At 46.4% G+C, this 23,862-nt stretch overlaps 1 protein-coding gene and 1 long non-coding RNA gene across 12 annotated transcripts in view; both read right to left on the minus strand.

The window, feature by feature from the left end:
- Positions 1-23,862, minus strand: part of CAMTA1 (calmodulin binding transcription activator 1) — a 231,678-nt gene that overhangs the window by 191,003 nt on the left and 16,813 nt on the right. For 10 of the 11 annotated variants that reach the window (XM_042051368.1, XM_042051360.1, XM_042051362.1 and 7 more), the window contains one exon: positions 20,085-20,203. In XM_042051368.1, coding sequence (XP_041907302.1) covers positions 20,085-20,203 — 119 coding nt within the window. Of the gene's footprint in view, positions 1-11,009; positions 11,090-20,084; positions 20,204-23,862 lie in introns of those variants that run through there. The other variant, XM_042051370.1, reaches the window with a different exon arrangement.
- Positions 849-11,011, minus strand: LOC121675710. The gene is made up of 2 exons (XR_006020199.1): positions 8,895-11,011; positions 849-7,261 (listed from the first exon to the last, which is right to left on the minus strand). It is a non-coding gene; the product is annotated as an uncharacterized LOC121675710 (long non-coding RNA).

Genomic DNA, 23,862 nt, shown 5'->3' on the forward strand with positions numbered 1-23,862 from the left:
CCCCTGACCTTGCTGCAAACCGCAGCGGCCTTTGGGACGCGGGATGGCAGCCGCACGGCTGTGGGAGCGGACGTGCCCGCACGCCGGGACGGGGGATGCCAGCGGGGACCCCCCATCGCAGGGACCGGCGAGGCAGAGACACGGGCCGGCGCTCCGGGGAATTCCTGCACTGTGCTCGGATAACGCGTTCCCTGGCGGAGCGGAGCTGCGGGAGGGCCGGGGATGGGGCAACGCGTTTGAGCGAGCGTGTGGCGAGACCCGCGTTCGCTCAGCCGGGCCCCGGAGGAGCTCCCGGCTCCCCCGGCCGCTTCCTCCGGGCCCCTCTCCAGATAAGCACACTGCCTTAAGTTAAAGTGTGTGCCAGCTGCAGCCCCGCGACCGGAGCAGGCAGAGACGTGGCGCTGAATGATAATTAAATACATTCGCATCATCTGTCATTTTTTACTGCAGGTGCCGGTAATAAATCCGAGCTTGACTCTTCTGTCAGCTGGCAGCGAACATGTTTTAACGCCAAATCCCGGGGAATGAATTCAGAACGGCTTGGCCTTGCACGGGGAGGAGCCACCTATAACACGCCAAGTGGCTAACGCATACTTGATTGCTTTCATAGTACTTTTATTATTTTGGTGACACGTGTCTGATGTAGCATTTCAACCCACTCCCACAGGGAAGGCAAACATTTCCACCACCGTCTTCCTGTCACACCGCAACCCTCCACACACAGCCCCGGCTCTGCTCTCCTCAGCCCCCAGCACTGTCCCAGGATCTTGGTGTGCCCGTGACTTGTTAGGGTTATTAAGATTTTGGTCAAAGAGGAAAAAAAGTCAAAGGAAAAAGGCAAACAGAAAAACAATTGCGAATTAATTTAATTAGAACAACAACTCATAAAATTAAACATTTAAGTTACTATGTTGTAAACCTAACTCATCCCTCTGGTGCACAGTGAAGGAGCAGCTCTGTTTCCCCATGGATGTATGCAAACTGCTCCCCAGTCATCTTGTGGAGAACAGTGAATCCTTCACTGCAGATACTGCTGGGACACACCATATGACACCATTTTCCATAGGCATTCACATACCTGTGATGCAGCACCAGCCCCTTAAGTGTATTGATGCTGCAGTAATGAACTGTTTTAGTTTGAAGTAGATTTATTATTTTACCAACAGTTTTCTTCTCCTTGCCTTCTGCGCGTGGCCCGGTTGATGCACAGATCAAGTACAAATCCAGGTGCCGCAGGATGCTCCTGCCTCCAAGCTGGCCCCTGTCCCAGGAAGGATAGCCAGGCCTGGCTGCAGGAACCAGTCCCTGCAAGCCCAGGTGGGAAAAGCATGGAGTGCGAAGGGAGAAGCCAAAACCCCAAAAAGAACAATCCTCCCAATTCTCACTACGGAGCACCGGTGCCTCGGTGTGCCATGGCTGGGGCTTGCCAGCTGTACCCGCTATTTATAACCCTGGCACTTACACAATTACAGCTTGACAACTTACAATGCAGGCCTGGAAATCAGAGCACTTTATTTACCCAGCCAAAGCTTTATCACTGCAGTTGGCTTTCCAATGAGGGAAGTGGTGTTTATGAAGCCCTGCCATGTAGGTGCCTGTCTGCCTTCAGCAGTCCTGAACAGCGTCTCCGTTCTGGCAGCACAGGCTGGTGGGAAACACGCAGGTAAATCCTTTGGCAGCACTCTCCATCTCCCAGGACTTGCTGCACTTTTAACCTAGTAAAGTCCCAATTCTAATTTGAGGCAGAAAATGCATCTGAAGGGGCAAATGGCTGTGGGTCCTGCCCCGAAGTGGGCACAGGTGCCTGGGCTTGCCCCCAGGCGGTTTCTATCCACATTCACCGAGTGTTCCACTCCTTGCTCAGTTTTGACTTTGTCATGGTACTTTGCCAGCCGTCTGTGTGTCCTGGAGCCACACGTCTTTTTTAACAAACTACATTAAACTAAATCATAAATAAGCTGAGTGGCTACAGAAGAGCAGAACCCCCCCCTTTTGTGTGCAGAACAAAACCCGGTGCTGCCTGCTTTGCGGTTTCCTTGGCAAGCGCACGGCTCTGCTCAGCTCTCCCTTGCTGGAGCAGCAACAGCCCTGTAACACCATCAGAACACAGGGACAATTCTGAACTCTGGGGCAGGAATCACTAACACTGAACTTACAGCATGGTTACAAACCCCTTCCCAGCCACAGACTGTCCCAAGACGTGGTCCTTGCCACTCTCCCCAAGATATTCCTAAACCCATAATCCCCAAATACGGGATCCACCAGGGCCAAAAATATGTGATGTGGGTTTGCAATTCCCCCCACCAGCACTGCTGCCCACAGCATCACCCCGTGCTTTAAACAAAAGCACGTTTTCCTTTCATTAAAAATGTTCCCACGGATTAAAGATTTGGAGGCCACAGCAAAGCAAGTTAAACATTTACTTTCTATTAAAACATCTAAATGAGAAGATTAAAACCTGTTTTACATTTAACAGGCAAAGTCAAATCAGCACAGCAGCAGCTTAACACGTACTTAGAGCCAAGGCATTCTGATGTGCAGAGGTAATCAATTTACAGAGGGAAGGATTTCCTAAAACTGCTCAGAAAGGGGTAAAAAACATAGCACACATACATTTGAACAAACCTTTCCCTTCTCTGTCCCCATGCCCGCCTCCCGGAGCTGTTTGGCTGCAACTCCAATCAGCTCGCTCCCACTGACAGCTCTTGCCCCAGATTCCCCCATAAAATATTTTCACAGCTGATTAGTCTATTTAGCACGTTGCACGCTTAAGCTCTTTTGTTTATTTTTCATTTGAGATGGCAGGAAGAGACGATCCGATGGAATGCAGAAGGGGGTTATTGACTGTGTTTAATGGCAACTGTTTGCAGGAGTAGCAGTTAGAGGTCACAGAGGTGATGCAGACACAGCTGACTGCTGCAGGAATTTCTGCTCTAATTTTCTAACATCCAAACAGACTCTGCCTGGTAACAGAAACCACTGAACTACAGCTGGTTTCTGCCAAGGCAGAATTCCCGGGGGAAGCTGAAAGTCTCCCTTTACAGGGCCAAAATCCAAGTCTATTTGTATTTGCCTGCAGCTGATCTAACACCATTTGGACATGAGACCAGCTCCACCCTGCCATGTGGGTGCTGAGGCAGAGCCCCCGCTACTGTCAGGCACCTCTTCCACGGTGTGTATTAGCCAAACTTCAGGATCACCCATCCCACCAAAAGGGTTTTTTGGTGATGCAATTTCAGATGAGTGTCAAACCCACAGAGTAACACAAAGCACCATCACTGCTGGACACTGTCCTCCATCCAAACACCTGGGATCCAAACCCAGGTACTGAACCGGCACATGGCGTGATGCCCCCGTGGCCAGCAGGGAACCCCACAGGGACTCGCACATGGATCTCAGTCCCAGGTTTCCAAGTGAGGTGCTGTGATGCAATGAGCAGCTGATTTTACACCCCCTCTCTAACACAGCTCCTTCAGTTGATCCTGCTGCCATTAAAGGGAAGGAATCAGAGCTCCCACACTCCCATACAACAGAATTAGACTGAATCCCCCTGCACATCCTAGAGGTCATCCCAAAGAGAAGTCAGTTCAGTTAACTCTACTTCAGTTATACAATCTTCAGTTTCAAAAGTTTATTTAAAAAGTGAAAAGCAGCAGAAGGAAGTGAGGGGCAGAGCGGATGTGTGCAGCCCCTGGGGTAGAGGGCTGCTCACTCTTAAATGATCACACTATTTCAGGGTGAAGCAGCACACAGCTAAAGGGACAATCACGTGAAAGTGCCGCTTAACTGGCCTTGTCAGACAAGTTTTCTGGCATGAGCATGTATTATGCAAAATGAATAATCCCTTTAATGAAAATATTTGGAAGAGGGTTACACAACCAGGAACCAAAGGGAGGTTTTGTCATTATTTCTCATCTGATCACGCTGAATAAAATGGTCCAACCTACAAAGTGTTTTAGGACAGAACTTGGAGGCTGTCTCTACTTGCAAGCAAATGCATTCTGCCACTTGTGCAGACTAAACATACTACATGCAGACAGGAAAGTAGCTGGGTGGCCCCAAGGCTCGCTGCAGAGAAGCCACACGACCCGCTGGCCACGGACGATGCTCACAGGGGAAGGGTCCCAACACCAGCCACGAGCAGGAGGCAGGGGAACAGCCCGGGGATGCTTTGAAGCTACCAAGCCCTTGACCCAGTAGCACCCGAATGTCAGTGTTCCACTGCCGTCGCTCCCACTCCGACACCCGGACACGGGAGCCCACCAGCACGGCAGCGGGGTGCTGCGAGCCCCAACACCGACCTCCCTCCACGCCCCTCCTCGGGGACGGCTGAGGCGCTGCCCTTGCCAGAGCCACGGCGCTGGCTGCCCTACAATCGCCGTCTCCTCCAAGCCCTGATCTTCCCTGCAAACCTGCACATTCAGTGCCTTCGCAGCACCCTCCTGTGGGGATTCCGCGTCCGTACAGACACGGGGGCAGCTGGAAACGGGGCGCGATGGAAACCCTCCTCTTCCTCCTCCTCCGGCGCGGCCGCGGGGACAGGCAGCTCCAGCCTCCTCGGCCGGCGGCTCCGGGGCACCAGGCCGTGCCGCCGGCACGCGCCACGTCCCCGGTACCGAGCGGGGCTGGGTGACGAGGCGATGCCAAAAGCACCACGGCCACTGGCACAGCCCGGACAGGACAGGCAACCGTGGGGGCTGCGGCCAGCGGCACTGCCGCGCTGCTCTGCTCGGCTCGCAACCAGCCAGCGTGTTTGTCTATAACCTACTGACTCACAAAGCCAAGCAGGGACAGGTAATTACAGAAAGAAGTAAAAATGAATAGATTTCTTTGTAGCAACCTCTGACAAATACAAAGTGCTCAGCTCCTTCTCTGGGGTGTGCAGCTGCCCCCCACGGGGTACATCAGTGCTTAAAACCTGCTCTCAAAACCAGGAAAACCTTCATTTAGCAGCACCTCGTTTGGAACCACTTTTGCACTAACACTTTTGTTTTCATGGTGATGCTGCATTTTCATTCAAATACTTGAAAGCATTTTTGTCACAAGTTGCAGTGATTTTATGCAACACTTTGCACCTCAATGAAAACCAAACAGTGCACTCATTTTTAAGAGAAGGAAGACTTGAGAAAGTTTATAATTATTATGTTACTAAACATTTAAGTTTTTTTTTAAAATTTGTGTGTTATCTACACTGTTAGTGTACGGCATTCAGAGTGGTGCCAAGATATAGAAATCCCAGATATTGTACACCTTCCCACTTTTTGCAAGAATGCTGCAAAATTAGACTTGGATAAATCTCAAATCTGAATCACGGATTACCCTCCAGGTTACACAGTAATTTAACATCCTTCAATATGTGACTTGCAGAGAGCACACAAATCAGTTCACTTGTGCAACAGGCAATAAGAACATGGATATGGCATCATTCACTTTTGAAGCCTCTCACACCAAATTAATTCATCTTAATAGATGATGCTCCTGCAGGAACAAACCGAATTTTTTCCTTCCCAAATGAAAGATTTTTAAACAAGTCTGGCAGATGAGCATTAGGTGAAGTGCAGACACACTACAGACACACATCTCTAGTTTAGATGCTCTAAAGCAAGGCAAGAACAAATCGTGGGAGGGACGATAATCCCTCATTTACTTTTTCTTCCACCTAACAAGGCAAGTTCTTTCCATACCCTCATTGCCTGGCAATGACCGCTTTCACCTATCAGGAGTGGCGCGTTGCTCCCATCCTTGGAGCACTCAAGCATCCTGTCATGGAAAAGAAAAGGTTATAGAATCAATCAGAAGCTGTCAGAGAAGAGCATCTAGTCTGGAAAATTGAGGTGCAAAACTGCAATTAAAGACTGTCTTTCCATTGCCACAAAGCCTTTCCAAACCATCATCCTGGACTGTAACTAAAACCTTCTCTGGAAAGTTCAAAATTCATTGCACTCATCAAACTCTGAGAAAGGAAGAGCTCCTCAGCTACCAAATTCTGAAGACATAACTGAGCCTGCTCTTCCAGGGCAAAGAAAGACTGAGGCTGATGGGAAGCAGGTGTATGGAAGCTGGAGGCAAAGGCTGAAAATCTGTTCAGCAGAACGCAGGAAGGCAGGGAATCAGATGTGGCAGAACAGAGCAGGCAGAGCTGCAGCAAGATGAACCAAGCACATGATTTTTGTTGTTACTGTGCCATGAGGTCTGTGTCCAGGGAAGGCAGGGATTGGGTAGGAAAGGAGATTCTCATTGTTACCGGATGTACGACGTGACTTATTACTACCATCAAAAACTACAGCACCTTCCCAGTGGCAGCAGCAGGATTTTCTGGATGAGAACACTTCATTTCTACCTTGAAGAATATAAATTCTTCCTCCACTACCCAGCCCTGCTCAGGGGACAGCAGAGCTATTCCCAGCTACAAAGAAAATGTGTCCTAAATAAATGGAGAAGAGAAAGGCAAATAAAATGTTTGATAATAAAGTCTTGCAAGCTGTAGGCTTTTACAGGAGGGAAATAATCTCCACAGCTGGAAGGACACCTCTCCTGGCATCAAGGTCAGAACTTCTTAAGGAACAGAGGCCACAAGGCAGCGCAGACTGGCCCCAACCCAACCTGTACCTCAGGAGCACTGTTCCCTGGCTGCCACCTTCTACATATCCCAAGAGGAAAAGCAAAGCCACAGCATAAACCCTGCCTATCAGATCATATGTGGATCCAACTACTGAATCAGTAATTCCTCAGCCCCTCCTCAGCCCACGGCCCTGTAACACATGAGGGTGGAGGGGGACGAGAAATTAACAGAGGGACCTGGATGACAGGGCAGCAGAGCTTCTCACTGGGAACGCATCGCGTGACGCAGCACCTTCCAGGCCCCTCGCAAAGAATGGAGAAAGGCAAGTTGCAGTATTTGTTTCATACATTCATCACAACAGGAACATCATCCATATCTAGACTAGGTCCAAGGGATAATCACTGTAATTAGCACTTCGTTCATATAATTACCAGCAGACCCTGTAACATTTTACAATGGAGGTAATTACCCACATTTTACAGCTGAGGAAACAGATACAGTGCAGGTGAGTAACTTAAAAGAAATAATCAGTGAAACTGTGGCACAGCCAGAGGCTGCAATTATCCTTATTCCCAGCCAAGGCTTTCCCCAACAATCCATGCTGAATTCACTTCTGTCTTGTGGGAAGGAATCCAGAGAAAATAAACACAAACTGGAATTTCCAATGTCTAGAAGAGCTGAAAAGCAGACAAGCCAAACCTGAAGGAGAAATAAAAACACATGTTTATCACTGAGCATTTTCTGAGCTGGATGTGCAGCTACGAGCGGGGGACAGGCAGAGGACCCTGCTCTAGCAGACACAAAGCCAATGCAGGGTGTCAAGGGCTACAGTTCTACTTCTGAAGCAGAGGAAAAGCAGAAGCACAGGAGAGGGTCAGGGCTGGCTGCCCAGTGGTGCCAACTCAACCCCTCAGCCATCAGAGTCCTTAATGCAAGTCGAGAAGTTAGAAACTAAAGCAGGAGCAATAATTAAATTATTTAAGGACTTTGCAAACCAACGCACACCCAGAGCAGCAAGCAGGGTGACAAGCCTGAGAAATTCACCCCCACCCTGAAGACAACCTCCCTGCAGAGTGGCTGCCAAGGATCCCAGTCCTGCCCAACAGCGGTGCCCCAGTGTGAGGTCAGAACAGCACTCGGGCTCTGCTCCAGAAAGGGGGAATTCCCTTCCCCTCTGAGCACAAGAGCAGTGGGAGCAGTGGGATCCATGCCTAGAACCCACCAGCCCTGAAACATGAGTAGGGTTAGCTGGCACTTGCTCAGTTTATTGCATACGGTCAGGTGCTGCACGGAAATCTGTGTTTTCCCAGGTACAGTCTTGGGCGAGGCATACAGACCTGTCCTGTACTTTCATCCTGCACCTCTGGATGAGTTTCAGTGTTAACAGAAAATGGTGTGTTTGTGCTGACCAATACATCTGATTTTCAGAAGTAGTCAGACCAAAGTGAGCAATTTGCTGCTGCCTATGTTTTATTAAACGAGCAGCACATGCAGATGACACACAGGTGTCTATTAGGTTGAGTAAAGCAGATTAGGTATATCCAACCCCAGCTGCATCACCTGAACTGCAAGACATGCAACACTCTGAATCTTGTACGTGTGCCAAGGATTTCATTTCAGCCCTTCAGCCTTCTGTTAAGGTTAAAATATAAAAGCCTTCAGCAGCAGAACATACTGCATAGATTTCAAAATTAAGACTTGTTTCAGGAGTGGATGTTATCAACACTCTGGCTTTGAGTAACAGAAAAATCTTGTAAGCAGGAACAAATCTCTCAATAGAGTATTCTCTCAATATTTAAATAGACAAATGTTTTGCTTTGCAAACATTCTGCAGCATTTGTGTAGTTCTTTGATTAAGTGTTTGACGAAAACATGTATTTGAGTTCCTGCTCAGTGAAAAACAAGCTCAGTAAAGTGAATTAAGTTCCATCATCTCTTGCCATCCAAGGGTCAGCTGTTGCTGTTCCTGCTGTATCCAGCAGCACTGCAGCAAAAACCTGGGGACAGATTTTACACTGGGGCAAATGACAGTGCTATTGCTGGGTCAACAAAGCAGATTTTCTTACCAAAATTTACTGGGTTTTATACTGAAAAATTCCTATCTCCTCCCTTCCCAAGGGCTGTACCTCCTTCCTCCCTCAGCAGCTCTAGCATCCTGGAAGCCCATGCAATAGCTGAACAGGCATAACCCATATTATTAACGCCGATTTCGCTGAATAACTATCTGCATCTAACACAATATGTGGAAATATCACAACAAAGCATGCACCACTCTGTCATCCCACCACCTTGGGAGCTACACCCAGAGAGTACCATGGGTCAGAGCGCTTACCTTATGAAAGACAGCAGGATGGACATGACAAAACATGAAATGAGACAAAAAAAAAAAAGAAACAAGACATTCTAACCGTCTTTTAAGCTCTGATTTTATATTATTGACTCCAATTCCCAACATCAGACATTTTCATTCCATTTCTTCTTTTTCCCTGCTATTTGTTCTAGCAGGAGGCAGCCAACAGCCAGCCCTCTGCACAGGGAGGGAGATTCCCTTCAGTTTCCAGACATTTAAATAAATGTTTTTAAGACTTGCTGCCCTGGAAAGTCAAGGCATTCACATGTAACTGCTGCCAACATAAAATATGTGTTACAAGGAGAAAAAGTCTTTGAGGAGTTTTCTTAGGCAAAATAAGTATTTTTCCCCGCTGAGTTTTAAAAACCCTGTTCTGGAGACTGGAGAAATGGCGTAAGATGGTTTCTGGAGGATTCCTCTTCTCAGGCTGACAGGTAGCATTAAACCCAAGCCAAAGCCAAATCCCAGCTATCCCAAACAGGCTCAGTGAGGAGCAGCAGTCTGTGTACCTGAACTGACAACTCCAGGTCTACAAAAACTATTATAGCTAAAATTTGGAACAGGAGGGGAAAGGAAAATCCACCTGAATGCTTCAAGCATTTATGGAGGCTGTGACAGTCCAGCACAGCTCATAGCCACAAAGTCAGAGAAACTCACACAGTAACACAGAGGTGCTGGGCACGGAGTTCTGTGAATACTGCATCTGCCACTACTTTAACAGGCAATTCTGCCACACAAGGGCAGTTTAAAAACAGGGATCTTGTGGTTAAGCACAGAGATCAGTGAAATACCTTTCTCAAGCAGGGATGCCAATTCAAACCAGCTGTTTCCTGAACCAGGTTCTGATGTTGACGGTGCATCCCCAGTGCTCAGGTAGGACCTGCTAGGGCTGAATCCCTCAGAACTCACAGAGGACTCAGGGGAAGGAGACAACTCAGGCTCAGCCCTGGAGGTCAACAGGACCCCCAGACAGGGGAGCAGAGCCTGATGCCGCCCAGTTTCCCTGGGGAAAGGGTCAGCAGGAGGGTGTTCGGGTGAGCTTCAGGCTCCTCCAGAGGCCAGGCACGGGCAGAGCCCAGTGGCACTATGTGAAGAGCTTGCTACAATTTTAATCTGTAGTCCTAAGAACGATATAAAGTTTTATAAGCATCAACAAGGCTCTGAGAAGACCTAAATCCATTTCAGTGCTCATTTAGCAGCTTCATCTGTGTGCAATTAAAACTTCAGCATTAAATGTTAGAGAATAAAATAATGAGACACTTAAAAAGTAATCTGTACTTCAGTGGGCTGTGCTCAGTGGATTTCGTATGATCATTTACCAGATAAAAAGAGAATCTGGCCAAAATCTGTCTTATCCACTGCTTCCCTTTCAACAGGAAAATGGAAAGAAGCAACTAAGCTTTGGGGGCTTTGCCATCCCACGTACACAGAACGCTGCTTCCCTAAGCACAGCCGTGCCTAAAGCACAGCTCCAAGCATTGATAACTTCCCTTTGGGCTCCAATGATAACAGAAAAATAAATGCAAATTGAGTTTCAAGTGAGATTTTCATTTTGGTCTAAAGCCTAATCTTTTATTAAAACAGCTATCAGTTTGGAGCTGATGGTTAGGACAAGTTAACTTCAGGAAAGGGAAGAAAATTTTAACAGCACAGAATAGTTCTTACTCTTAAGTGTATCTGAAATGCTCCCAAGGTTACTTTAAACTATGAAAGTTGACTAGAAGGGGACACAGATGGGCCCCGGACAGGCCACGAGCATGGGTTTTACTAACAAAAGAGAAAATGTAAATTAAAAGCAAAGATGTACATAAATATCAAAATAGATTAAGTGGGAGAACACAGATCAAAAAAAGTAAAGTATTATACAGGCAACATACGCACAGTTAAACTTGAAAGAAGCAAAAAACAACGAAAATTACATATTTTATTAACAAGTGAAATAATGTTTATTCAAGAAAAACCAACATTGCGCATCCTCATAGAAAAGAAAAAAGACATCTGGGGAGGTCAAAGAACGCTACAGTTTAAAATGATGAAATGTTACAGCTTACACACCAAAATTAAAAATGAAATGAAATTAAAAAATGAAATGGTTACCAAAGTAATGCAGGTCAAGGGATCAAAGGTGAAGGGTCACACACTATTAAAAAGAAATCCAAAAGGGCGTCTGCATCAAGATCTCTGCAAAACAAAGGAGCTTCAGTGAGTAAAACTAGAACCTTCTATGGAAGCACATCAAAGCTCTCGCACTCCACACACAGCCCGCGGCAGCACCGCTCTCCTGTACCGGTGGCTGCCGACCCTCCTTCAGCCACTGACCCTCCTGTGGACAACCAACCATTCCTGTGGCCACACTGCCCTGGCCACACTGAGCAACTCCTGTTTCCAGCCACTTTGGCTTGCTGTTATTATTAACCTCCCTGTAGACAGGCTCCTACAAGTTTTCCCATTTCCATGCTGGAGCACTGGTTCCTTGTTTCACAAACTGTTTTCAGCACTGAGGGTATGAGGCAGCACAGCCCAAGCATCAGTTGCAGGTCCTGCTTTGGCACTGACTGCTCCCTGTGCCAAGGAGGCTCTGTTTAGGTCAGAACACTCCTGGCTGTCAACACGACTGTCAGACCGTTGCTTTTCAGGGAAAGCTTGACATGCTTTTTCAACAGTTTGCTTTATTCACTGTAACTGTGGAAATCTGGTAATTATTGACACACATGCACACTGAACCCCTCACATCGTAACGTATTGCTTTAACACTCCAATAAAAAAGTAATTCAAATGTGGTTTCTAAGACAAAGGCCTCTCCTCCTGGAATTTCAATTACACAGAAGCTATAAAACAACCTTTGGTACCCATTTCCAAGCAAGATGCAGTCAATTATCTATACTAAATTTATGCAGAGAATGTAATATTTACATCAGATAACTTTTGGAGAAAGACAACCACCAAGGGCATTGCATCCCTCTTCATTCCAGCATCCCTCCCCCTGCCTGGAAAGGCATTACGTTTTGGGAGACTCTTATCGGGACCAAACCAGCTCTGTGCTTGAAGCCAAGAAACAAACTCCCTGCACAAAACCCTGCCTTTGCAAGGCAAAGAAGCCCCCAGTGTCAAGAGAATCACCGTATGTAACAATGACACGTAGCACAAGGATCTAGTCTGCCTGGATGTTTTTCCAGAAAACATGTCTCATCTTTCCACGTCATTCCTGCTTCATGCGTGTCACAGTCAGGAACCTGCTGGAGAATGCAAGTAAGTCCATATTCTCCCTCAGCAACAGTGTCTGGCAAACCCTCCTGCTAAAGCTATTGCTTGTTGACCTTAAAACTCAGTTCCTGCCATTATTTCTAACATTTATCAATTCCAATTTCTGTGAGCCAAACCAGTAAGCCCACATTTCCGCTGTTCCCTCACTGGTGTGCTGGGCTGCCTCCTCTCACCACAGCTCACACTGTACGACCTCGATATGAAAAGAAAGCAGTTTGGGAACCCAGAAACTTTGCAATAACTCAACAGCATGGACACAGACTTGCAGTGACTCATCAGGTAATTAAGTCTGAAGGCATGAACATGACTTGTGCCACCAGGAAGACCCCAGAGCTCAGGAATCTCAGAGCTGCATGACAGGGACATGCCTGCAGGACAGACCAACGTCGTGGGGCTCCCTCACAGCTTCTAAGGTAACAAAAAGTTTGCACAAAGATAAGTTTTAGGTAACTCCAGGAACATTTTAGCCCTGGGACAACAATGATGGGGCACAACCCCAAGGTGGGGCAGCTCCACAGGGTTCTCCAGTGCCTGGCTCGGTCCAGGGCTGCATGCTGCAAACAGCTCCCAGCTCCTGTGGTCTGTCAACGGGACACAGACACCAGAATCAAAGGAATGAGACTTGGTTTTACTTTCTCCCCTTTGCAGCAGACTACGCCCTCTCCTGCCCTCCCTAGGACCCTGTTCCCCGCAAAGATCACTGCTTCTTTCCCTCTTTTCCTTAGGCACTGCCTCTGCAGAAAACCTTTGCTTTCACTGGCACTAATTTTTCCCTCATATCTAGTTTTTCTTTCCCATCTAAATTCTCTGATTTTTCTCTTCCAAATGAAACAGCCACCCTTAGAAGCAGCAAACCTGAGACCAAGATGACAGGACTGCAATCCCTTACAAAATATAATCTCCTCAGTTCCCATTCATTTGCCAAGTAAACCAATTCCTTCGTGTGTGTACATGCCGGGCCCTGGCAGAGAGACTGACTTTCTAAATTGACTTTGTTGTAACATTTTCCTTGCAAACTTGGAAGTACAAATTGTGTAACACCAGTCAGTATTTTACTCAGTGCTGCGCAAGCCAGAGACTCAGATACACAATGCAGTGATACCTACCACTACTTCTGGCATTCCTGCAAATAAACAGGTAAATATTAACTGAATTAATCCACTTTCCTGACTCCCTCATGTTTCAAGAATGGTTTCCATAACTGGTAATTCCAACTTTTTATTCCCCACACACAGGATTCCACTTTTGCTTTTGACACTACACTTCAGGATAACCATATACAGTTAACAAGGACGATTACACAGGTTAGGAAAAGCACATCAGGTCCATCAACTGGAGGAAATAATATTTCATCCTATTTTCCCACAAGACAGACAAAGGATTTGGAGCCACAGTACAGCCACTGTCCAAGTGTCTGGACACATATTTGTTGCTGCTGAACTACGGTCATCTATAACACCCCACTCTCTGTGGAGGAACCTGGAAGTGTCAAACAGCAAAAAAACCTAATACCACTGACCAATATTCAGCAGTACTTTGACAGGTTACTAAGGACAAACAGTCAGGCGGTTAAATACCATCACCATTTTATAGTTTGTGTACAATATACTAAAACTAATGATGAAGTAATTTTTTTATTTAAGGTATCATTAAGTGTAATAAAGTTAATTTATTCAAAAAAGTTCACTTGGAGTAAAAAAAAAAAAAAAAAAAAAAATCAGAAGGGCAGCACATTACTCCCAACCCTCCCTCTGTTTGCTCTGCTTTACAGGAGCCATTCCAGTTCCAGCACTCTGACATACACTGCCCAGCACTACTAGATCAGCCCTTTTTCACTAGGTTCATCCTAACATGAACCAAAGGGAAGGGAAAAAAGCTAGGTTTCCCTAAGAGGAAGATGAGGATCCTCTCTGTGTCTGAGCATAAACAGCATAGCAGGTATTACTGCCCTTGTTCAAAATTACCAGGATTGGTAGGTAACCTCCTAATTTTGCTCAATCCCCAGCCCGCTCACAGCAGTCACTAGGGCTGTAAACACAACTGAGGAACTGCAAGCAGAATGCCAGCACCACATTCCTGCTTTGCACATTAAGCAAAGCACTAAATTTCATTAATTTCACAAAATAAACCCACAATTAAGTGCTTCTGTTAGAGAAATTGCCATCTCGTTCACCGATCAGCCTCAAACCCCAACCACACGCGCAGCGGGAGGAGCCGCCCCCACGTGCCAGACAGCCCCAGTCAGGTGTACCAACACTTTACCACCACTCTGCTTTCCTCACACTACAAACAGTTTCCCTTGCATTTCACTTGCCAAGCTCTTTCTTCTCTAAAGCAAGTGGGGTTCCTCACATTCCTGCTGGTGGCCAAGAGGAGGTGCAGGCTCTGGACACACGGTCCCACCAGCTGGCAGCGCAGGCACCCAGCTCACTGGTGACAAACCAAGGTGGGACAGGTCTCTCTGAGGCACAGGGCACTGCAGACCACCACCACTGAAATGAAGGGTGAGAACTGACACTGGCACTCTGGATTTTATGGATGCTCTGGCTGCTCCAGCACTTAGCAAACACTTTGCCCCCAACTGCCTGCCATTCCCAAACCCGTGTCATAACGTGCCTCAATCCCCAGCTCAGCACCATGCTAAGCACACCCCCAAGTGCCAGAGCAGCAGGGGCGGGAGGAGCCGCTATATGGGAGCGCACACGAGCTGGTCTGCAACCACCTCCTTGCTGCTTCTCCAGGGCGGGATCATCAGGCAGAACAGAAACCAACAGCAGCACTTCCTAGTAACAGCATTTGCCATTACCATCGGAGTATTTTATACTGCGATCACGTGGGCAGCAGGCAATTAGTCTAAATTCAATATTCTTACTGCTTTTGAGAAACCCCAGAGCTGACACAGACTGCGAGGATGCCCCAGCCCTGTGAGTGCTCCTAAGCAGGCACAGGGCTCTCGCAACAGCTCCCAGTGGCCTCTGACTTTGGGAACTCCGTGCTCCAGCTGAACACACCTGAATGAATTGATGTAGAGCATTAAAAAAAATATGCTGGACTTCAGAGTCCACAGGGAACTGTACTGAGCACTGCTCCTTTTCTATAGAGTTTTGCCATCTTGAGGGGACACTGTGATCTGGACCAACACCCCTTCCCTGCTCCAACTGTGCTGGTGACATAAACTGGTCCCACACACTTGCTCAACACTACAAATTTATAACACATTCAGCTACTTTAGTGAATAAGGAATGAACTGGAACATGCAGTGCAGAGTTACAATACACCGCACCACCCCAGGCAGCCTTAAAACAAGAAGGTTTTTAAAGTTTTCTGATATAAGAGTCAATTCTAAAAGGCAGTTAGAAACCTTAAAAGAAAAAAAAAAAAGCAGTAGCAGTAGCCATGCTGCCGGGTCTGTAGCAGAGCAGGGCTTTGATGAACAAACGTGTGGCGACAGGAGCCGTGCGGTAACCAGCTGCCCAACACTCAGCTGCCGGCGGCCGAGGGGAACTGGAGAAGCAGGCAGCAGAGACCTATTGCTTTCACTTCCTCCCTGCCAGCATTTCAGAGCATCACAGCCAGCCCGAAGGCTCCAGACTCACTCCCCCTTATCAGTCTGGGCTCCTCACGTCCCTCAGGCAATTCTCCAAACCTTCAAGATCTTCTCTACACTTTAGAGAAAAGACAGCAAATAACTCGTTGTCAAGCGAAAAGGAGAATGTCAGTGTCATGCGAGCAAAGCAAGAACGCCAGAGCACATCGAGATGTCAGTGAACACGCGACTCAGGCCCCCAGGCTGCAGACACAAAGAGTTTCTTCCTATGCTAAATAATGCTCAAATACAGAGTTTCATAATTGCATTATTTGAATACTCTCCCAAGCAGTACCTGAGCCTGGAATCTGCAAAATGTGGATGCTGGCTGACTCTAGAGAGCAGGGCAGTTCTGCCATGCCCCTCCAGACAAGCCCAAGCACACGGAGCAATTGCTGCTGGCTTTTTCTACCATGGAAGTTCTGGGCTTCTCCCAACAGATTGTAAATAGAGAATCCTGTTGGAACCAAAGCCCAAGATAGCATTTTACATTTCCAATGTTTAACTTTTTCTTCTTTCTCGCACCGTGTCATTAAGTGTTTACAAGGATGATTAATGACTGCGGCTGCCAACTGTTAACGAATGGCATCTCTGTTCAGAGCTGCAATCCAGTGCCTGACAAGCGCTGTGCAGAGACAAGGTTACTCCAACATCCTTGAGCCCCAGCACCCCAGGAAGCCCCCGCTTCCTAGACAGAAAGCAGTGGGATGCATCTCCTGCAGACAATGCATCTTGCTGCCCAAAGTGACTAGCAGGTAATGAGGCCCCACCTTTGCCACCTCTGTCAGGGGACACGGGAGTTCAGCTGGGGCACCTAGAGGGTGGCTCTGTGCAGCCCTGCTTGGGGAGCCTAGCCCCACGCCATGGAAAGGAGCTAAGATCCAGTGCTTCCGAAATTCTTGCTCGAAGTGCACTGCCAGCATGCCGAGCCAGAAGCCTCTGCTCCATCCACTCACTGAAACCAAACTGGACCTGCATTTCACAAACCCTAAAATGGTTCATAGTGAACAACAACTAAATCCTTAGAGTGAGGAACTCTCTCACAAGCACAAAGCACTGCAGAACTTTCTGGCAACTAACTCATTTGTCTTAATGTGAGAAATTGTATGAAAGCCCCATCTCAATACTCTCCCAGAGCCGGAGAAATAAGCACAATGCACCTTTACAAGCATTTCAAAAATGTAAATCTGTAATTAAATTGCTAGGCTTAACTTAAGATTTTCTATCTCTGGTAAAAAGAAATTGAATTAGAAGGAACACTTCCTTCAGTAGGAAATATAAAACCGCTATAAACTTGATTTAAGACAAGATGACATCTTGGTATGGAAATGTATTTCCATCAAACACTGCAGTTGCAAATGCACGATCGGATGGAAAGCAAGCACCTCAATAACGTGTTTGAACCATTTTTAAGCGCTCCATTTCTCTTGCTACTCATCACGTGATTTTACTAAGTGTAAAGTCAACCACAACTCACCCAGCTCTCAGAGGACACAGTTTCTCCATCCCAACTACCCAATCCAGAGTAACATCTGACCGTTATTCCCAAGCTGCAGACACAAGTGCTCAGAAAAAGTTATTTGCAGTGTTCCCATGGCGATGCTCTACCCTGGCTGCTTCCTGACCTCTGCCCCGGCAGCACCGAGGACTCGATGGAGTCCAGGCCCAGAGACTGCACGTGCCCATCCGGCCACCCACCACCTCCACAGCTGGGAACATCTGTGTGCTGGGCTTCAGGGCCCTAAGAGACAGGCAAGAGCCGTGTTCAAGTTTCCATGAACCATGCCCATGCAAAGGAGCACAAAAGGAACACTTAAGGATTTTGGAAAGGAGTCAGGTCACAGCTGGGTTAGGGGGCTTGGCCCCCATCACCCCTGGGGAGGAATCCCATACCAATGCCTGCTACGCTCACATTCTGCAGCTCATGGTGAGACTCGACACCCGTGACTGCCCGACACACACCATTTGAGGGAGGACAGCATTGTCACACACGTTCAGATCTGTAAACTGTTTAGGCATTTCATTTCTTTTCCATCTTTTACTAAACCTCCCTGTCCAGGAGACACCTCACACACAGGACCAGGGATTCTGAAATCAGTACAAAAATTCTGGAAATACCACCATATAAAATACATCTTTTTCTTCTCTACTTTACAATTTGTGTCTTCACTAGCACAGGCAGAACACCTGTGTACTCAGATGAAAAAATTTATTCCCTTAGGAATGCCTCAGAAATGTAGTCCAACATTATTATTCAATTATACCCTAAGAAAAATTCAAGTTTTATAACAGTGCACAAAATTAAACTTTCAGATTGGGGGTGGGGAAGGCAATAAAATCTGGAAGCTCAGCTCCTTCCTCCCCCATAATTAACACAAATTTCCAAGACTTCATCTAGGCATAAGACTCTGGCTTTTTCTATTTTTTCCTCCCCTCTTAGCTAATGAGGCCAAAAAATCTCTGGCCACAAGAAAAGCTCTTTCATTTAAATCATGCAACATGGATACTTTACCAGCCACACCACACAGGCTGGCAGAGTCAGCACAAGCTATAACCCATGGACAGACCCAGCTCCACATCCCCATGGCATAACAGCCACAGTGAGAGATTTGTGAAGAGAGGATACAAATGAGAGTGAGGAGCCTGATATTCAAAAAGACAAGGGCTGGGTCTGGTTTTAATGTTCCAGCTGATGACCTGTGTCCATTAGCAAACAATCCAACCAGAATTACAGCACCAGACAAACCCAGCCCAGCAATACACTGGTGAGCCCTGGCAGAGCCGCTCACTCCCCACTCCCCAGAACACTGACACAACCTTTAGGAGAACGGCCACACTCCCAAATTCTCCTCTGTTTTCAGCTGCATGATGAACTCTGCCACATCCTGTACCCACAGGAGGCTCCACACACCAACCCTGCCCAAAGCCACATGTGCAAGTGTGTGCACAAAGCACAAATACTGAAGTGACTAAACCCCACCCCAAGCAGCTCTTTCCAGTAAGAGGGAAGAGCATCCTTCTGTCACAAACCTGTGCAGAGCTTGCTTTCCCCAACTGTCTTTGTCCAAACATCATCGGTCAGAACCACTGGAATTGCCACTGCTCCATGTCCTGTACCCACTAGTACAAACACTATCACAGAATAAACTGCAATCCACATTTTCTAAGATTTACATTTCAATTTAAATGACCCAAGACAAAAACATCTACACAAAAAAGCCAAGGCCAGCAACTCCCCCAAAGATCCGATTCATTCTATCACAGTACTGGGTATGTTAAAAATAGGTACCCGATTGTGACTTCCAGACACCAGAAGGAAGGGGGGTAAAGGCTCCAATTTTGAAAAATACACACAGGAACTGCTCTGTGATTGATTCTACGCTCAGCAAACACACACACACAAGTGAGCCGTGTTTGATCCTGCACTCAGCTGCCACTTGCAGGTGTTAAACTCGTGAGCACAGGTTCTGTTAACAAGTTTAGATCTACAAATGAGGGAGCAGAGGAACAGGACCAGTCAGCTCCCAACAAGCAGATGCTAACTGGAGTTCTACAGTCATTTCTCCAAGTGGATTGCCTCTATTATTAAGTGATTCCCACAAATATGGCAAAGCTACACTAAGACAGAGCTACTGAAAACTAAAACTACACATTGTGCATATTGCTATGGGACTTCCAGCATTGCTGCACAGCAGGAATACAGCCTAGGGATTGTAGAGCTACCTGGGCTGCTTTTTAACTTCACCTTAGCCCAAAGAATTTTAAATACTTCTTTTTTATTTAAATGACCCCAACCTTAACACATTAACAGGTGACCTGTGAACCAGCATACTCAGGGTAACTGGATTCCAGTAAAAAACACCCAGTTCTGTGTTTCTCTTGTTCTTAACAAGATTACTCAGACAGAGGTAAGCTGGTTTATCTCCCAGGACACTGTGTGTCAGGAAAGAACATACACCACTTTTTTGTTCGGAAGTCTTCATGCACAGGAAGGTAACACTTTATTCAGCACAGTACAAACACACCTATCTAATTTTAAACCATTTTGAAACGGGTCATTAAGGTGATATAAGATTTGACTCTGAGACAAGTCACACACACATGAGCAATAGACTCCTACTGTACTAGCAGTCAATTTACACATTTGCCTTCAACTCCCACTTAAAGCTCACTTTCAGCATGTACTAGGACTTATTATTTATGGAACAGGTTCCAGAGCCAGAGAATTCATATCCTGCAACTTGCATGGCATGCTCTCACAAAACAGTCCATAAGCATTACGTAAGTTGATACATTTAAGAATAAATAAGACATTTAACTACCTCGTTAGTGTTCCAGCGGTGCCTCTCTTTCGGTAAACTTGAACATTTTGGTAGACATTCAAGCAGCTTCTTCGGTAAAAAGATTTTTACATGACTGCCATTGCTGTTCCCATGATCATCTAGAAAGAAGAGGAGACACATGATGTACACACAGGAGAATGGGTGGTTGCAATCAGGAGACTCAAGTGACGACAAGACTTGGGAAACCCCCCAGTTCCCCTGTCCAAAAAGAGCAATTTGCCATGGCAGTAAGACAAATAACAGCTTTCTGCTGAAACTACAAGTTTATTTCAGAAATACAAATACAGTTTAATTCTTTCTGGTTGCAAAGTTTTAAAAGAGCTTTGATGGATTTGGGCACAAGCAGCCTGTGTGCGCTTACCTGTGCCTATTTTAGCTCATTATTTCCCTCAGTGGCAAATTTTACAAGCAATAGCAACGAAACACTGTAGAAGCTGTGACCACAGCGGCCCAACCTGCCAGGGAAGTCATAAATGAAGTTCACACTTGACAGGATTTGCAAGTAAATAAGCACAGAGCCCCAGCACCTGCTATAATTTTGTCAAGCTGCAGCAGAAATGCAACTCAAGGTCTATTAGTTCATTTAAAACTAAAACACACCACACATGATCAATCCCAGGTTACTTCTACTTCTGTTAGCTAAAAAGTGAATGTAGTTCCTCAACATGGGAGTGAGGAAGAGGGATGGAAGTTTTCCTACCTCACCATGCCCAAGGGTCTCAAAAGGAGAAATACTAAATAATACACAACTATTCTTTTTTATTGCTAAATATGTAGGTGCATTAATTCCCCTTCAAAGGTTGGAGTCCCAAAAAGCCCTGCAATCCTACACCAGCCTGCAGCAGTCCCAGCAGCAGCACCTTGAAGATGTCTCTCTATCACCCTCTAACACCACCAAAAGAATCAGAGCATCCATGAAATGCACGTGTTTATCAAGTAAATCAGTCCCCACAGGAAAGGGAAATGGAGCAGCAGGGTAAGAGAGACCAGCCACAATGCAGAACTTTACCAGTTCTCCCTCCAAACACACCATATCTCTGTTGTCTTCTACCAGCCTCGTGTCCCATGACAGATCCTGGGCAGTGCTACACAAGCAGTACAGTTACTCACTGGCATTTTACCCTACAAAATTAATTTATAGTAATTTCCCACTTGGAAATGTACAGAAAAAGGGTATTAACTTTACACATCTAATCATTTTATGTCATAAAACACATGCCAGCACTATGATAAAACTCCTCTGCAATTCTGTACGACACAGACATTCCCCGTGACCTGCAGTGAACCCAACAGAGCCTGGCCCACGATCATTCTTAGAAATGACTTAGGAACTGCAGAGACTTCACACCAGCAGTCAGACATCCCCGGTATTCTTAAAGCTTGATTAGACTCTTGGATGTGTCAAGTTCAACAATATACATGCTGTTAAATCAACTGCTCGCGCAAGCCCAGCAGATGAGTTTACAAGATAAGCAGCGATGTGTATGATAAACGTGAGCTGCTCTGTAATTTACAAGTCCTGCACGCTCCCTGAGTTATTGGGAACTTTACTGTGCGACTGTGTCGGACTAAATCAACAGGGCTGCCACTTCCCAACTTCTTCCTGGGCAAGGAGCAGATGGGTAGATCGATCTCTGCTGGACTGCTAAAGAAATCAGGGAGAGGGTGCTCTCCATTATGCCATTCCAGGATTTCTATTTGGTTATTGAGTTATTTTAGACCATTACTCTACAGGGCTTTTTGGCCACATCCTTTCCCCAGCCAGTGTTCTGCACGTGTGACTGTCACTGCTATTTCCCTGCACTCAGGCCACTCAAAGCCTCAAAGACACCCAAGTTGTGATAACCTGGGGTTATCCACAAAGACACAACTTGCCTGCAGCAAAGACCAGAGCCGGGCAAGGCCTGCCATGCCAGCAGCCCCCAGCCACTTCCAGGTCCACCAGCCAATGCAAACAATACTCACTTCACACTCCCTGCATTCATTTTACACCATTTCCATTTCTCATTCAAAACACTGCATTGCTCTACATTCAATTCATTAAGGCACAGAATATTTTACAGCACACATTATTGCTTTTATCAGCCAAACTACATCCCAGTTACATCTCATCAGCTTATTTTCCATGGGCACATTTTAATTGACATTAATTGTATTACTTCCCCTTACCTCCGTATCAGTCAGGCCCTCTATCATTCATTCCATTATTTTGCAGGGCTGGCAGACCTCTAATTATTCAGCTCGTTTTATTAACTTTCTTCCATTGTCATCAATTATCAGTATTATTAATCCAGAAAGTGCCTATGGATAACAGAGCCCTTTAAAATGTTTTGGTAGAAGTTGTCAGAACTTGCTGACACTAAACCTTCCAATTCCTGTTGTTAGTATCTCCCACCTTCTGTTATAACAGCAATGGAAGGTCATTCTCACCATCCTGTAACACAACTACATCTCACGGATGCCCCCCTTTTCTGCATTTAGCAATGGCATTTCTTCACTCCAAAAAATCCCCAATGTGGAAAACAACTGCTCCTGCCTGGATCCAACAGGCTTTTCATTATGGACTCCTCAAGCCGTGTGGTCAGAACAACACACAACCACCACGATACGGGATGCAAATCCTAAATCCAGTGACCTCTAAACCAGGTTTGACCTTGGAAAAGGATTAAATCAGCCAACCAGCTATGAGGGTGAAGAACCCATAGCCCCAAATGATGCACACACACTTGCCTTCAAACTTGCTTCTCAGCCCTCTGGAATCACTCACAATGTATTCCCACAGGGAGGAAAGTCCAGGGAAGCTGGGAACAGGAGAGGAGGAGAGGAGGATTGCTCACCCAGTGGCACTGAGGGTACTGGTGGAACAAGAGTTCCCATTCTTCCAAACGAACCACCATTTTCCTGCTCCTGTTCCTCACAAACAACACCATGACATCTTTAGGGAGGTGGAGCAAACCACCCCCCCCCCCCCCCCCCCCCCCCCCCGTGCTATCCCTTGGCTTGAATAAAATCTGCCATTGCTTGTGCAGCTGACGAGCCCATCCACCACCACGGGGGCTCCGGGTGAAGGCAGAGGAACAGGAGTCCACATTGCTCTGCAGCCCCGCTCACCCGATGGCACAGCCAGAGCAGCCAGCAGGCAAATTCCTCCATTTATCGCCAACTAAAATTTCCTTGGTAGCTAAAAACAGGAGCTGCAACCTCCCAGCACTGATTTGGTTTTACTGTGCAAATCCAGATTTTTACTTGAACTTTCTCCTCGTTTATTTTTGCCACGGGTGCGACTAACACCACCGAGATCTGCAAATCCATCCAGTGTCAATAAAAAGTGTCTGTGCAAGCAGAGCCACACTGGCACGGGGAGGATTTGCCAGTAAAGCTCTATCGACACGGGGGTTTTTAGTGCAGAGCTGGCCACAGCTCAAAAATGTTTCCCAAGGCAGGCACAGCCACAGCTGAGAACTCGAGTAAGGAAGCTACAGACTAAAATATAGCAGCCTACAATGTGTCCTGTTATAATTCAGGATGAAAATGCAAAATTTAAGTTCCATTAGCAATCTTCAAAATTACTTATTAGCAAACCAGAAACTCATGTAGAATTTAAAAAGTGTAAGTATTATAAAGTTCATGGAAAGTTCCATATTAATTATACCACATAAACCCTTCGTCATTTTATGGGTTTCTTCATGCTTCTTGCACTTTATCCTCCCAAGGGATGCACCATGGGCCATAAAACTTTAAAGTGCACAACAGCAAA

The sequence above is a fragment of the Corvus kubaryi genome, unplaced genomic scaffold, assembly GCF_017639235.1.
Source record: "Corvus kubaryi isolate FWS band 111438036 unplaced genomic scaffold, C.kubaryi_AGA036_p1.0 75, whole genome shotgun sequence".
Classification (NCBI taxonomy): domain Eukaryota; kingdom Metazoa; phylum Chordata; class Aves; order Passeriformes; family Corvidae; genus Corvus; species Corvus kubaryi.